The 15,323-nt window shown below is 43.4% G+C and overlaps 1 protein-coding gene across 1 annotated transcript in view; it reads right to left on the reverse strand.

The window, feature by feature from the left end:
- Window positions 1-15,323, reverse strand: part of TTF2 (transcription termination factor, RNA polymerase II) — a 33,753-nt gene that overhangs the window by 5,358 nt on the left and 13,072 nt on the right. Inside the window, exons 6-15 of the mRNA XM_015428234.1 lie at window positions 13,099-13,225; window positions 10,392-10,580; window positions 9,848-10,005; window positions 7,848-7,929; window positions 7,024-7,128; window positions 6,720-6,870; window positions 6,020-6,125; window positions 2,108-2,298; window positions 1,687-1,840; window positions 414-505 (exon numbers count right to left, since the gene is read on the reverse strand). Of these exons, the coding sequence (XP_015283720.1) occupies window positions 414-505; window positions 1,687-1,840; window positions 2,108-2,298; window positions 6,020-6,125; window positions 6,720-6,870; window positions 7,024-7,128; window positions 7,848-7,929; window positions 9,848-10,005; window positions 10,392-10,580; window positions 13,099-13,225 (1,355 nt within the window). The remainder of the gene's footprint in view (window positions 1-413; window positions 506-1,686; window positions 1,841-2,107; window positions 2,299-6,019; window positions 6,126-6,719; window positions 6,871-7,023; window positions 7,129-7,847; window positions 7,930-9,847; window positions 10,006-10,391; window positions 10,581-13,098; window positions 13,226-15,323) is intronic.

The following is a 15,323-nucleotide window of genomic DNA, read 5'->3' on the forward strand; positions in this document are numbered from 1 at the left end:
TTGTGGGGTGTGAATATAATTAGGTGTATTTCAGAGACATGCTGCATATATGCCAACTTTTGCCACAGATAGTTGAGGAAAGGGTCAGTAACAGAAGCAGCACAGTACATCAGGAAGAGTCTAGTACAGGAGGGATTGCTGAGTTGGGAACTTTGGTGTTACATCTAAAGCACGCCACCTTAATGTAATGAAGGAATGAGTATTCTGTGAGCACTTTAATTGTATGACTGTTTTTGAAATGTTTTAAATGTTTTATGTGGATTCGGTACACTCTACCAATCAATGTAAGCTGCCCTGAGCGAGGAGGGCGGGATACAAATGCAACTAATAAATAAATAAATAATAAGCACTGGGACTGTTAACTATAGCCAAGACGGAATGAGCTATGAAAGGCCTCCAAGAAACCATCATACCTTGATCGTGTGAACAGCACATCATACACTAACTGTTCATCTCCTGAGAGTTTTAATCTGTGCAGCCGAGTGAGACGCTGAGGTAGTGAGACCTGGACAGAGGGAAGACCCAGGTGGATAAAATGAGCATCATCATGACTGGCTGATGTTAAAGAGCGGGAGTGAAATCACTTCTCCTATGAAAGGTTCACAGGGCGCATTTGAGTCATCACTTCCCAGGGCCCAGAAATCTCGATGAGTTATAATGCCTAGCCTCCAGCCTTTACAGCCTGGTGTCAAAGAGAAGTTTTCAGACAGCCAAAAATCTGCCTCAGTAGAAGTACAAAGTGGCAAATATTGTGGGACATTTAAAATCCCTTTGGTTAGAATCTCTGTATGTATCAGCCAACTTGTCCCTACAAAGAACTAAATGTCCCAAACTAGAGGCAAACTCTTATTACTAATTTCAAAGTGAAGCTGCTCAGTTGACAGTTAAGAGAGATTTTTCACTTGATTGATTTAAAACTAAACACACCCCAGTGCAAAACGCCTGGTGGGCCTCTTCTGATCAAACCAACTAGCTGGCCATTAGCAAAGGGATGACGGGGTTATTTCACAGAATCATAGAATGTTAGAGTTGGAAGGGACCTTGCAGGTCATCTCGTCCAACCCCCTGCACTCTGCTGGAGCACAGCTGAAAGCAAGCCCTACATACCTACAACATACCTGAAAGATGGTCGTCCAGCCTCCGCTTGAAAACATCCAGTAAAGGAGCATCCACCACCTCCCGAGGCAGACTATTCCACTGCTCAACCACTTTTACAGTTAGGAAGTTTCTCCTGATATTTAGCCGGTAACGACTCTCTTGTAATTTCCACCCATTAAATCTAGTCTTGCAATCCGGAGCAAGAGAGAATAGATCCGCTCCATCTCCTACATGACAGCCCTTCAAATACTTGAAGACTGCAATCATGTCCCCTCTAAGCCTTCTCTTTTCCAGGCTAAACATACCCAACTCTTTCAGCCTTTCCTCATAAGACTTGGATTCCCACCCTCTCAACATCCTGGTTGACCTCTTCTGGACACGCTCGAGCTTGTCAACATCTTTCCTAAAATGTGGTGCCCAAAACTGGACACAGTACTCCAGGTGAGGCCTGACCACAGCAGAATAGAGCGGAACTACCACCTCCCGTGATCTGGACACAATGCTTCTGTTAATGCATCCTAAGACTGCATTAGCTTTCTAATTGTGCAGCTCCCTTTCACATCCAAAAAGAGGCAGAACAATTATTACCAGAGGCTTGCCAGATGAGTCCAGCTGGTCCTTGGTTCTTCTCAATAAGAGGCTCCTTGTTAAAATGGCCAATCTCTCTCCTCCTTTTCTTGTATTATTGTCTACCTGACTCTTCCACACCTTGAATTCATCAAAGGGCGAGCAGTGAAGGAACCTACAGGGACAACAAGAGTGGCAGGTGAAGTGCTGTCACTGGACCTCACTGAACTGAGGGCGGGTGGGAGAGGCAATACTTTCCACCTAAAGCATCTGGGTAAAATGTTTACCCTATTTTTAAGGAAGCACCTTTTCTCCCCAAGTTTTTACCACAGAGATACAAGACAAACAAGGTCTTCCCTGTAATGTGTGATGAGCCCTTAGTTTAAGACACAGCTTTTACACTGCCAGTTCTCTTAAAAGTTTCTGATTGTGATCAACTTACCTTATCAGGGAGTACATGTCCAAGAGGTTGTTCTGAATGGGTGTCCCAGTTATAGCCCATCTGGCAGTAGCTCTCAACTTGCAGGCTGCTATTGAGCCCTGCACTTTGGGGTTTCTGATGCTGTGTGCCTCATCCAATATAATTCTAGCCCAGTTTATCCAAAGCAAGGGAGAGAAGGGAAGTGATTTATCCTAGAATACAAAATAGATCTGGGTTTAAAATCTAAAGCCACCAATAGAACTGTGCTAAAGTAATTGGGGTGGGGGTGGGCCCTGAAAATCAGCTAAACTATTTAAACATATTAAAGTTATCTACATATTTGGCAGGAGAACGTAAACCAGACGGAGCTTTTCTTTCTCCCGTTATTTTTTTCTCTTATTGGGTTTCTTTCCCTCCTTCCATAATCACAATTTTATACTTCAAAAATTTAACCTTTGCCAACTTAGTGAGATTCAATAATACAGGTTGAAAGAATGTATGTGAACATAAGAGAGGCCAATGTTGGATCAGGCCAAAGGCCCATCCAGTCCAACACTCTGTGTCACACAGAAATACCAGTGCCATCAAGAGGTCCACCAGTGAGGCCAGGACATTAGAAGCCCTCCCACTGTTGACCCCACCCCCCCAAGCACCAAGAAGACAGAGCATCACTTGCCCCAGAGCCCCTATCTATACCTTGTGGCTAATAGCCACTGATGGACCTCTGCTCCATATGATTATCTAATTCCCTTTTGAAGCCGTCCATGCTTTCAGCCGCCACCACTTCCTGTGGCAGTGAATTCCAAGTGTTAATCACTCTTTGGGTGAAGAAGTACTTCCTTTTATCCGTTCTAACCCGACTGCTCAGCAATTTCATGGAGTGCTCACGAGTTCTTGTATTGTGAGAAAGGGAGAAAAGTACTTCTTTCTCTACCTGCTCTATCCCATGCATAATCTTATAAACCTCAGTCATGTCTCCCCTCAGTCGTTGTTTCTCCAAGCTAAAGAGCCCTAAGCGCTTTAACCTTTCCTCATAGGGAAAGTGTTCCAATCCTTTTATCATTCGAGTTGCCCTTTTCTGCACTTTTCGCAAAGCTATAATATCCTTTTTAAGGTGTGGTGACCAGAACTGCACACAGTATTCCAAATGAGGTCACACCATTGATTTATATAGGGGCATTATGATATTGGCTGATCTGTTTTCAATGCCCTTCCTAATAATGAAATTGGGGAAACTGGTTTCAAAGCTTCTGACATCATGCCAATTCTCCTGCTAAACCAGACCCTTTAAAATGGATTGAACACAAAGCCTGGCAAAGAAAGCCTCCGTGAAACCCGAAGACCGACCCACAGGGAGAAGTCCTGAGAACACAAGAGAAGCCAGGTGTGATCAAGCCAATGGCCATCCGGTCCAACATTCTGTTTCACACAGTGGCCAAAACCCAGGTGCCATCGGGAGGTCCACCAGTGGGGCGGAACTTTATCAAAAGCTTTCTGGAAGTCAAGGTAAACAACATCTATTGGATCCCCCTTGTCCACATGTTTGTTCACCCCCTCAAAGAACACTAACAGGTTAGTGAGACAAGATCTTCCCTTACAGAACCCACGCTGAGTCTGCCTCAATAGATTTTGTTCATCTATGTGCTTACTAATTCTTTCCTTAATAATGGTTTCCACCAATTTACCCGGTATCGATGTCAGACTGACTGGCCTGTAATTTTCCAGATCTCCTCTGGAACCCTTTAAAGATGGGAGTGACATTAGCTACCTTCCAGTCCTCAGGAATGGAGGCAGATTTTAAGGAAAGATTACATATTTTTGTAAGGAGATTCACAAGTTCACATTTGAGTTCTTTCAGAACTCTCGGATGTATGCCATCTGGGCCTGGTTATTTATCCGTTTTGAAGTTGTCTATCAGTTTTAGGACCTCCTCTCTCGTCACCTCAATCTGACTCAGGTCTTTCAACACCCCTCCCGAAATCAGTGGTTCTGGAGTGGGCAAGCACTAGCACTTCTCATCTTCCACAGAGACAAAAAATGCATTTAGCTTCTCAGCCCTTTCCCTATCATCCTTCAGTACTCCTTTTACCCCTTGGTCATCCAAGGGCCCCACTGCCTCCCTGGCTGGTTTCCTGCTTCTAATGTATTTGAAGAAAGTTTTATTGTTGGTTTTTACGTTTTTTGCAATAAGCTCCTCATATTCCCTTTTTGCCTGCCTGACCACAGACTTGCATTTTATTTGCCATAGCCTGTGTTTTGTTTTATCAGCCTCACTGTGACTAGCTTTCCACTGCTTAAAGGAATCCTTTTTACCTTTTACAGCTTCCATGTGCACACTGAACTACAAGACAGATAGCAAATCTTGTTACAGCTTCATAGATTTATATTCTGTGCCAAATATTTCTAAACTGTGCAATTCACTGTGGGTGGAATCAAATATACAGGTGTAGCAAAATGTGTAGATATTTAATTCACATAATCAAGTTATACAATTGATTTCACTGCAGATTTAATGCTGCATTTTTTTTTTGGGGGGGGGCTCATTCTGGAGAGCCAGTATGGTGTAGTGGTTAGGAGTGTGGACTCTAATCTGGGAGAACCTGGTTTGATTCCCCACTCCTCCACATGCAGTCGCTGGTGTGACCTTATTCAGTCATAAGTTCTTTCAGAGCTGTTCCCTTAAGGACAGTTATGGAAAGAGCTCTCTCAGCCCCACCTACCTCACAGGTGTTTGTTGTGGGGTGGGGGAGGAGATTGTAAGCCGCTCTGAGACTCCTTCAGGTAGTGAAGGGTGGGTTATAAATCCAATCTCCTCTTCTTTTAAACTGAGAATTGTGGAAACACGTGAAGACATCATGAGGAGGGGCTTCACAGTAAGTGAAGAATGCCATTACCTGGCCATTGGAATTTTCTCCTAAATTCTTTTTGCATCTGTTTTCAGATTTCTTTCTGCCCTCAACTGCTAGGGCACTGACTCCAACCTTACAATCCCCCCCCCCATTAAATTAAAAACATGCCATTAATATGGGGGGAAATTGTACCTCGGTTTATCTACATTCTTTTATTTATGTTCTTTATAATCCAACTTGCTCACAGAGATACATGGCAGCTTACATAGTGTAAATCAATGCAATCAATAGGATCAGACATCTAATAAACTATGTAATAGGAAAAGAATTACAGAAATCTGAAAATAATGCATATGTATTAGACATAGGTTAACCCATGCAGAAAATGGCATTATAAGAACACAATTTAGTGAGAGCAAGATAATACACAGAGTAAACAGATAATACGTAGTGTATGGAGTAATACAGTCACCTAGCCCTTTTCCTTTATTGCAGCACCTTCCTGAACCATTCCATTATAATATAGCCATCACCTTCATAATAATTCCCCCCTGAACAATTCTGTTTTACATAGTTTGCAGAATGACAGAAGTATGGGAACCTTCCTGAACTCCTCAGGCAGACCATTCCACAAGGTGTGTGTGTGTGGGGGGGCACAATAGGGAATGCACGTGTGGCTGTTGATCTTCCCTATTCACAGGTTGGCACCTGCAGAAAACCCTGATCGGAGGAATTGAAGTTGTTGTGGCTAAGCACAAATACTATATTTGTTTTTAGTTGTGACTTCTAAATATGGTTTTGCATTAAGTAGTAGTTTATGAAGCATTTTTAGTTATTTCTTGTCACACTGCATTGCTCAGAGGACTTTAACTGAGTGAGTTATAAACTGTAACAGCCCTGGATGAGTGTTTCATTACAGTTACAGCAAGAATATGAGCAAAAATGAGCAGAGTGTGAGGAGCTTATTTAGTAGCTGCTCTGTGCCAAAGCAACACAACATCTGCATTGTCTGTGAAATCAACAGGGTGCTTAATATGCAAGTGTATTTTAGAATGCCTGAGACTAATCTGTATATTCCACCTACCTGCACAACATGGTCCTTAGCAGCAACCTCTTCTTCTGCTTCGTGTGTGGGGATTTCCTTCCCTATGATGCCATAGGTGGTGATGACAATGTCATATCCAGAGAGGCTGAACGAGGAGGAGACACACAGCTGGTGAGTTGCAGGGTATCCCAAAACAACCACAAAGAACTAAAGAAAAAATGCATCTTAAATCCCAATGAGTAACTAAGATCCTGAATATGCCTGTATTTGGATTCCCCCTTAAAGGAAAAGTAAGGATGCTAAGCTTGACTTGTTGGAAGGGTGAGTGAACATGCACATCTCAGATATGGAGAACGAGACAGATAGAACAGCACCATTTTTGGTACAGAATTTGTACTCCGACTCCAAGCGCCACTTTACCAGAAAGGAGAACATGTTTCACAGAATTATCCTAGTCCACTATTAAGAGTGAAAGAGGTTTCACCTGCTTGGTCGGTATCGATCAAAACTGCCAACTGCAATACGACTGATGTTTGACAAATATAAACTGGTTCAGCTTCGTTGGCCAAGAGGGATGCTGAAGTGTCATCATTTCAGCTCACACTCTAAGCCACACAATCTCTCTTTGCCAATTCTTCTCCACAAGTCCAGGAAAAGAGTGCACTGAAGCAATGGTCCAGGGTCAAGCTTCCTATGATATTATGCTTATACTAGAACTACCTTGTGGCTTTGTACTTACACGGCTGTATTCTTGCTTCGGTTGGGTCCATGGTACAGACAGACTCTCAGTTTGCCACTGCTCACATGCCTTTCTATTTCCTTTTTCCAATGATGGATCAGGGATGCAGGGCAGACAATCAGAGTGCCATTGGAAGAGATAACAGAGGAATCTTCAAATATAAAGAATAATACATGAACATATTTTATTAAGTGAAACAGTCCACCATGTTTACTGGCCACATAGACAAAAGTTACTGGTAGACAGGAATTTCTCCAGTCTACAGGCACTGGCAGTAGAATTGCTAGTGCTGCTGCTTCTGTACCTTGTCGAGACATGCAAATCTCTACTTTCTTCTCCTTTTGTAACTGCTTCTGGGTCAGGACAAGCGCAATCATCGTTAAAGTCTTCCCTAAGCCCATATCATCCGCTAGAAGGGGGGGGAAGCATAGAACAGAACAAAATCAGAGCATAATGGGAATGAATACTGCTGCATTTCTTAAGCCTCTAATCAGGCATCTGAAATTCTAAAAGTGTCTGATTGCTGATTATGTGTCTATGATGCCTCATTTTCAAGGGAAAAGGAACGTGGATCTATCACATACTGCACCCTATCTATTCAGATGGATGAGGAAGCCAAGGGAAGAAGCAACATGGCACCCAGACCAGAACACAGCCAGGGCTGGAAAGACTGTGCCGGCATCAACAGACTATGCGCTTTATGCTCTACTGCTTTGAGATGGCAGACGTGACAAGGAAACCAGAAGCAACAGCAGCCTTTTCTCTGGGCCAGCTGGCTTCCACGACTTCACAGCGTTCATAAGAGGCTTGTGTTTAGCCAGAGTCTCCTCTCCCAGCCTACCTAGTTTTTTAGCTATATCTCTAGGAACTACATTTGAACACCAATCATCAGTAAGAGCCTTCCATAAGGGAACCTTTAAACTCTCCAAAGAGTTGGACAGCAGATTTGAAATGGGCCAAATGTCCTTTTCTTCAGGGTTCAGATTAAAACCTACTCCCATTCTGGGTTGGGGACAAGGGCCATACCATGGATTACTGCACCCTCCATGCCATGCTTGACACCTGAGAAACAATGAAAGCTACTTTTATCAGAAAAGGAGCTGTCCAAACACACCCGGAATTTCTTACCTAGGATTCCTCCACATGGCAGCTGATTCTCCCTCCAGAGGAGCCAAGTTAGTGCCTGTTTCTGGTGCAGCAAAAGAGAGACCTGGGAAAGGGAGTGCAGGACGTGGAATTCATTGCTATTTGCAAGAGATGGCACTCAGATCACCATTTCAACAGCAGATTACTTCTTTTATTAACACTTTATTTTGCTGCCTCTTGAGCAAGTCACCTGTGGTCCTCCCAGACATGTAATGATGAGATTCAGCACCGATACAGTAGGAGATGCACATGGGCAGTTTTTCCATTATGAAATCCAGCCCATACACTTTCCCCCCTTTCTTTGGAATGCTCTACTTTTTACAGAGAGTTAGAATAACAATGCTGAACATTCATTCAAAATTCCTTTTTGACTGTGTACCTTCTGTATTCTTTATTTACTAGGAGGCTTTTTTGTGACTAGGACCTTTCTAGAGTTATTTTTTAATAATCCCCAGATTAGAAAAACAAAAACCTGGCTCCAATCAGACATTTATGGCTGAGCTCTGAGGGATAACTAATCATTATAATAAGCAGGGCAACCAAAAGAGTTCCATAGGCATTAAAGGTAAACAATACTTCAGACTTGGCACAAAGGATTTAAGGAAGTTGGACCAGACGGTTAGAAAGTAACCTGTAGTTTCTATATTCAAGATTTGTAACTACATTTCATTATAATTGGAATAAAATGCAGACTTCTCAGACACAGGTATTTCCTCCAACAGAAACACCAATAAAACTGTCTGCTGGTGGTGTACCTCTTACTCCTAAATGGATACAGGATTTTAGCTCTTGAAATTCTTTCAGTTTTCAGTGACATCAGGCTTCTAAATTTATCAACAGCATAGCCCACGGTGAACTTCTCCTGTGCAGTTCCACAAGGGGAAAATGCTAAAGAAACATTACACAATCCAAGAACTTTGTGTCTTGCATACTTCATGGGCTGCAAGGGAAGGGGTGGAAACCTGATTCAGCAAATTAAATAACGGCAGAGTAACATTAACTTATTTAGAAAAATTCTACGTCACCTCTCCAGAGAACCTGCTCATGGCAACTCAGAAGTTAATAGTAACATAATAAAATCATAAGGCCAACAACATAAAAAAACAATCATTAATAACAGTCCAGGAACCTGAACTGGTATTAATAAAACTGTCTTCAGGCTAGAAACAGACTATTAAAACCCCATTTTTAAAAAGATGCAACCCATCAATAAATCCTGGTTAAAAAGTAAATATTTTGGTTTGGTGCCTAAAGGATAGTTGGTGCCAAGCAAGCCTCAAGGCAGAAGGCATTCCAAAAGGTGAGATGTCACACAACAGCCTCTGGTCGCCACTTGCCTCATCTCTGCAGGCAGGGCCACAGAGAACAGGGCCCGGGAAGACAGTCTTAACAGGCAGGCTGAGCAGTATGAAGAGAAGCTCCTTCATGTACCCCGGCCCCAAGCAGTTTAGGGCCTTCAGGCAGCCAATGCAGATCTTACAGCACAGGAGTGATATGAACCCTGTGTACCCAGCCCCCAACAAAAGCCTGCTCTTCACATTTTGCACCAATTTTAAGTGCCAGTTTTCAGACGTAGCCCTACACAAGAGCACATTACAGCAATCTAACCTGGATGTGATCAGAGCATAGATCACTGTGACACGTTAATGCTTTTTGAGAAGCAGCTGTAGCTGGGATATCAAAGGCACTGTGTGCCCTGGAGAAGGCCTGAGCCCAGGCTATGAATTTGTTCCTTCAAGGACAATGCCACTCCTTCCAGGATACACTGGTTCCTCAGTCCTTAAGCAGATAATACTCTCTCAGTTTTGTCTGGGTTGAACTCGGCTCACTGTCTCTCATCTATAAGACTGCAGACAAACCCTTTCAGCCATTTCTATTGGCTTCTTCTAGTCACACAAACTCATGTAAAAATTTTTGGCAGAAGGAATACGGCAGCACATTGGAGCAGCCATACTACAGGCACCACAACATTCCTTTTTTACCTTCAGTCCCGGTGGGTCCACAGTCACTGCCTCCTCCATGGGGCAGGACTTGAGGGACTTGTGGAGCTGGTTAATTGCATCAGTTGTGGCGCTATACACAGCTCTGAGACGATCTTCAGTCATTCGGCCTCCGTAAAGGTTCCGCACAGAAGAATATTCTATAAAACAGTAATGAAATGATGAGCTACTATAGTACTGATTATTATGTAAATGTAACATTTTGCTTTAAATCTGACTAGAAGACTGTCAAGCCTAGAGAAAAACAGTGATGGCTCTGATGGAGCCTCTCAGAACATAAAGTTATCTAACAAAAGAATCAGGCAGCTCCCAAAGACAATAACGGACTCTGTGAAAGTGTGATTTCTTATACTTTAATTCAGGCATAAGTAAGACTGCTATGAAAACACAAAATTTTATGCCTCAGATACACACATTTTGGGATAATGATCAGAGGAAGTTAAAGGGATTACAGGGTCTCTCCCTGGGTATATGTCTCTCCCAATTCATTTTTACTTTAATCATAGCCGGCTGCTCCCCCACGTACCTCCAGAAGGGTTACTGCAGTACTGATCAGATCCTGCAGGAAGACGGAGCTCTAGTTGTCTCGTATTCTCATGCTCATTGAACATCTGTGGCCCTTTTTCCTTCAGGGTACTCAGTGGCTCTGTGGTGGTTCTCCTGAATGGGTTGTGCTGCAATTCTTCTTCCTTTACCATAATGCCGGCATTGCCTGCTGAGTAAAACCCAGTTCAAACATGGCAGAACAGTGAGGTACAGGGCTACCATTTCAGACTGCAGGAATGGAGAACTGCATGTTTGAAAACTGTCCCATGTGCTTTTTTTTAAAAAAGACCTACATGCAGCTTAGAAACTGCTATTTCAGGAACAGGGCTAGCCCTTCAACACAATAGCTTTCTATGAGCAAAGAGGGTTCCCCAACTATGGATGAACAGTCAAACATGTGATTTCCATGTTTTCCTAAAAGCAGCCCTGAGTCAGGAGACATGCGCTTGAGACCCAACCCCACTGCCTCCTTAAATCCTCAGACCTTGGAAAGTTTGTTGCCACTGCCTGATATTCAAGCTGAGAAATAAAGATCAGACTACTGGCAATTAAGAAACTAATTCACAGGGTGTACCCCACCCCGGGACACTCTCCCAAATATATATGTGATCAGAGCATAGATCACTGGCTATGATTAATGATCAAGGTTTGCAGGACAATAATCAGCTCTCTAGGCCCATCCAGGAATCTGCCTTACTATGGAGACTCCTCTGGAAATCTAAGCAATTAGCAAAGCCAGGGCCATCACCCATCTCCTGGCATCTGTTAATGGCCACTGGACTGTCATTCAGGTAATCCAGTCATCCCACCCAGCTTCATCCACTCTTTGCAACCACCTTACCTGCTCTTCACCCATCATCCTTCTCTCCTTCCCTATTACCTTTTTCTAACAATTCAAACCTGCCAACAGGAGCCAGGATCCTGCCTTTTCCCCCCAATGGCAAAGAGGATTAAAAAATGCCACCAAAAAGATTTAGCCCCAAGTAGTAAATGAAGAGTCGGACTCGACTATGCGACTGAACAACCAAAGGAAAAAATAGGATAAAAGCGGCATCCTGGCAAGGAAGAAATTAGGCTCCATCTCCTCCCCAGGATCGCTCAGTCACCACTGAAATCACTGGACAGAGACTCATTCTTTCCACTGGAACCCCTCCCCTCACTACTTCAGAACTTCAACTATAATGACACTGCTGGATCAGAAAACATATGAAACTTTCTGCTCTGCTTCTCTAAATCGCTCTCTCCCAATCCCCCTTCCTACACTCCAAGTACAGCTTGGTGAGAAACTGCAACTGTTTTCCCCCACCTGCTTCCCACCCCCCAAAACACTGTATGTTCATAACACCAAAGCCTGGTTCTAACTTTGGACTAGCCCAGGGGTGGCCAAACTGCGGCTCGGGAGCCACATGCGACTTTCACATGTATTGTGCGGCTTCTGGCAGGGCAGCTGAGGAAGCGAAGAGGAGGCATACTTTTTCTTCCTCCCTTCCTTCCCCCTCCCTTCCATCTATTAGCTTTCTTGGCGCTCTCTCTCTTTCTTTCCACCTCTTTCATTCTCTTTCCACCTCTCTCCCTTTCTCTCTCTCTTAGATAAATAAATATCATTAGCAAACAAATATCATTGGACAAATAAATATCATTATCAATATCTGTTTCTACCCCTTCTGTTTTTATTTTTAGCAGTCTCATTTAATGTTAATAAAAAGCAAATGTGCATATTTTAAAATGAAAGTGTGTGTGTGTAATATTTGTTCATGTCTTGCGGCTCTCAAACATCTGATGTTTATTCTATGTGGCTCTTCTGTTGAGCAAGTTTGGCCACCCCTGGACTAGCCTAAGAGAAGGCACAGCTAGCATAACTGGGACAGCTGATTTCCCTGTTGTTGCTTATTCCCCAAATGCTTGTGTGATCACTGTGGGCCACCTGAGCTCAGCAATTCCCCAAATTTAACATTTTACATGGCTCTTATAATCTACCTGAATTTTCCTGCTTTTCATTCTGTTATGTTTATATACAATAAAATACTGTCTCCCTCACTGTCTGCTATTCCAAATCCCTACCCCAGGCATTGCCCATGTTCATGGCCTTTCCACCACAGAGCAATGGTTCCTTGACCTGGGAATTTGGAGATACATTTGTGAACGAGTGTTCACATGTACTGCTGGCATTCCAGGTAACAGACCCCAATGACAGGCTAAAAGAAGAAGGGATTGGATTTATACCCACCCTTCACTACCCAAAGCACTCAGAGCCGTTTACAATCTCCTTTCCTTTCCACTCCCCACAACAGACACCCTGTGAGGCAGGTGGGGCTGAGAGAGCTCTTTTGAGAACTGCTCTTGAGAGAACAGCTCTGAAAGAACTTAGGACCTGACCCAACATCACATCAGCAGCTGCATGTGGAGGAGTGGGGAATCAAATCCGGTTCTCCCAGATTAGAGTCCGTGCTCCTAACCACTACACCAAACTGTCTCTGAAAGGTACTTCCCAAGAGGGGATGTTATCATCTGCTATCTGTATGTGTTTTAACTGGCTCCAACACACATTAAAAGGAGATACGCTGTAACATTTTGGACAGTGAAAGAGTGATTTAGAATCAAAGAAATATTTCTGAGTGTTCTAAAGAAAGAAAAAAACACTGTCTTTGCTGTATGGCCAATGGCCTCTAAATTCTGAATAAGCCCACCTTCCTTTGCATCTTCTTCCGTCTCCAGGTTAAGAGAACTAAGTGCAGCTTCCAGCTCTTGCACTTGCTTTAATAATCGTTCCCCTTTATCTGGCAGAGCCTGCACATTCACCATTTTCAAAGTGCTCTAGAGAGAAGAGTGGGGGAGAAAATGACATCTTTGACTTCCTATATGCTTTTCTATTTTTATGTCAGGTTATCACTACAACAGCTTTGAAATATTTAAGAGGCCTACAGGACTGAGGAAGAACACTACCTATTATAAAGTTACGAGCAAGTAGCAACAACAGGATCATTACTGTGCTTTATGGTGCATCAATGTTCACACAAGTCCACATTTTTCTTGTCCTTCTATTTGCACTACAATTCATCAGAGTTGTACCAGACTGCTACCAGAAAATCAGAGTGAGTGAAATGCACAAAAATGAAAACAAAAAAGACTCTCCTGGGGGAACAGAAGTTTCTGCTCTGCTGCACTTTGCTGCTTCTCTTACCCCCGCCCCCCATTACGTCTGATGGCATCCACTTCTGCAGCCTTAAGAATATTTTATTGGAGTATTGGAGGCATCATAATATCAAAATAAACCAACTGCAAATAAATAAACAAATAAACCAACTGCAAATAAACATGCATTCATTCAAATAGTTGCCTCCAATTATTACCAAAGAAGGGGTGGGAAAATAGTTATGAATCACATGGAGGTTAAATGGCATATTTCTTGTTTAAATTTTTTGGCTGTCGAGTCACAGCTGACTTATGGTGACCCCACAGGGTTTTCAAGGCAATAGACATTCAGAGGTGGTTTGTGCTTGCCTGCCTCCATGTCACAATCCTGCTTAGCTTTTGTAAGGAAGACACCAACCTATCGGTAACACAGCAACTTAGTAGAACTGAAGGACGGCAGAAGGGGGAGGATCAACCTTGCAAGTCTTTACAGGAACTGGCCGGTGCCTGGCAAGAGCTGCACAGCTGAGATCTTTTAACTAACAGCTGCACTGGAGATAGGGAGGGGCAGTGTCTTAACAGGTCCTTCCAAAGATAAAATAGCAAGAGTTGTGGGGGAGAGGATAACGCGCGTTTGGTGGGCAGGATGTTTTCCTACCTTGTGGAGTTATTGTAAGTTCCAGTTTATTTTAATTACTTTTTTGTATTTTGGCAACCCCCAGAAGGACGTTTTCTTTGTCCTCAAAGCATTGTTAATTGAGGTTGCCTTTCTTGTTCTTTCGATAATAAAAGCTTTTTTGCCTGAATTGCCAAGCCTGATTGTGGAGCCTGAAGTATCCTGATAGAGAACCCGAAGCCTGTGTCATACATGGTGGCATGGTGGGCTGGCTCGAAGCTTAAAGTTCAAACAGGCAAAAGGTGAAAGAAGGCTATCAAGAAGAACTGCTGATCCATGGATTATTCCGAAGGGATATTATATAACATGGACCCAGTGCTGGCCTCAGTAGGATTAGAAGGATTTTTCTATCAGGAAGAGTTCTTTCAAAGATACCCCCCTGAGAAAGCATTTGATACGAGACTAATTCTAGAGGAGTGTAATGATAATGAAGTTGCCTTAAGGAGGAGGGTCTCACAACCAAAAACAGATGAGAAAGCCTGGCAAACAGGAGTACAGAATGATAAGGGAGCAGATACAGCGGTGAAGGCAGACGCGGCTCCAGTGGAAGGGCAATTGGCTGACCCAGTGCAGCAGTTATGTACTCTGATGACCCAACTCCTTGGGCAAAATGGGCAGCAGATGAATATGATGCAGCAGCATCTAATGGGCAACCAAGGAGACAGATGGACAAAGTTAAAGTTCCCTGAGTTAAGACCTGGAGATGATGTGGCAACCTTTTTTGCTTTATTTGAAGCCTCAGCACAGGATTATCACTTGCCAGACACTGAATATATGGCAGCTCTGCGCAGATGCTTGCATGGGGAGGTTGCAGAGTTACTTGCACAGCTTGCTCCCCAGCAAGCAAGGAACTATTCATATTTCAAGCAGCTAGCTCTGCGGCAGTTTGGACTTTCAACAGAGCAACTTCGGCAAAACTTTCGTCAGGCAGCTCCTAAGCCACAGCTCTGCGCAGATGCTTGCATGGGGAGGTTGCAGAGTTACTTGCACAGCTTGCTCCCCAGCAAGCAAGGAACTATTCATATTTCAAGCAGCTAGCTCTGCGGCAGTTTGGACTTTCAACAGAGCAACTTCGGCAAAACTTTCGTCAGGCAGCTCCTAAGC

This window comes from Gekko japonicus, unplaced genomic scaffold (assembly GCF_001447785.1).
Source record: "Gekko japonicus isolate JY-2015 unplaced genomic scaffold, Gekko_japonicus_V1.1 scaffold2003, whole genome shotgun sequence".
In the NCBI taxonomy this organism is placed as follows: Eukaryota; Metazoa; Chordata; class Lepidosauria; order Squamata; family Gekkonidae; genus Gekko; species Gekko japonicus.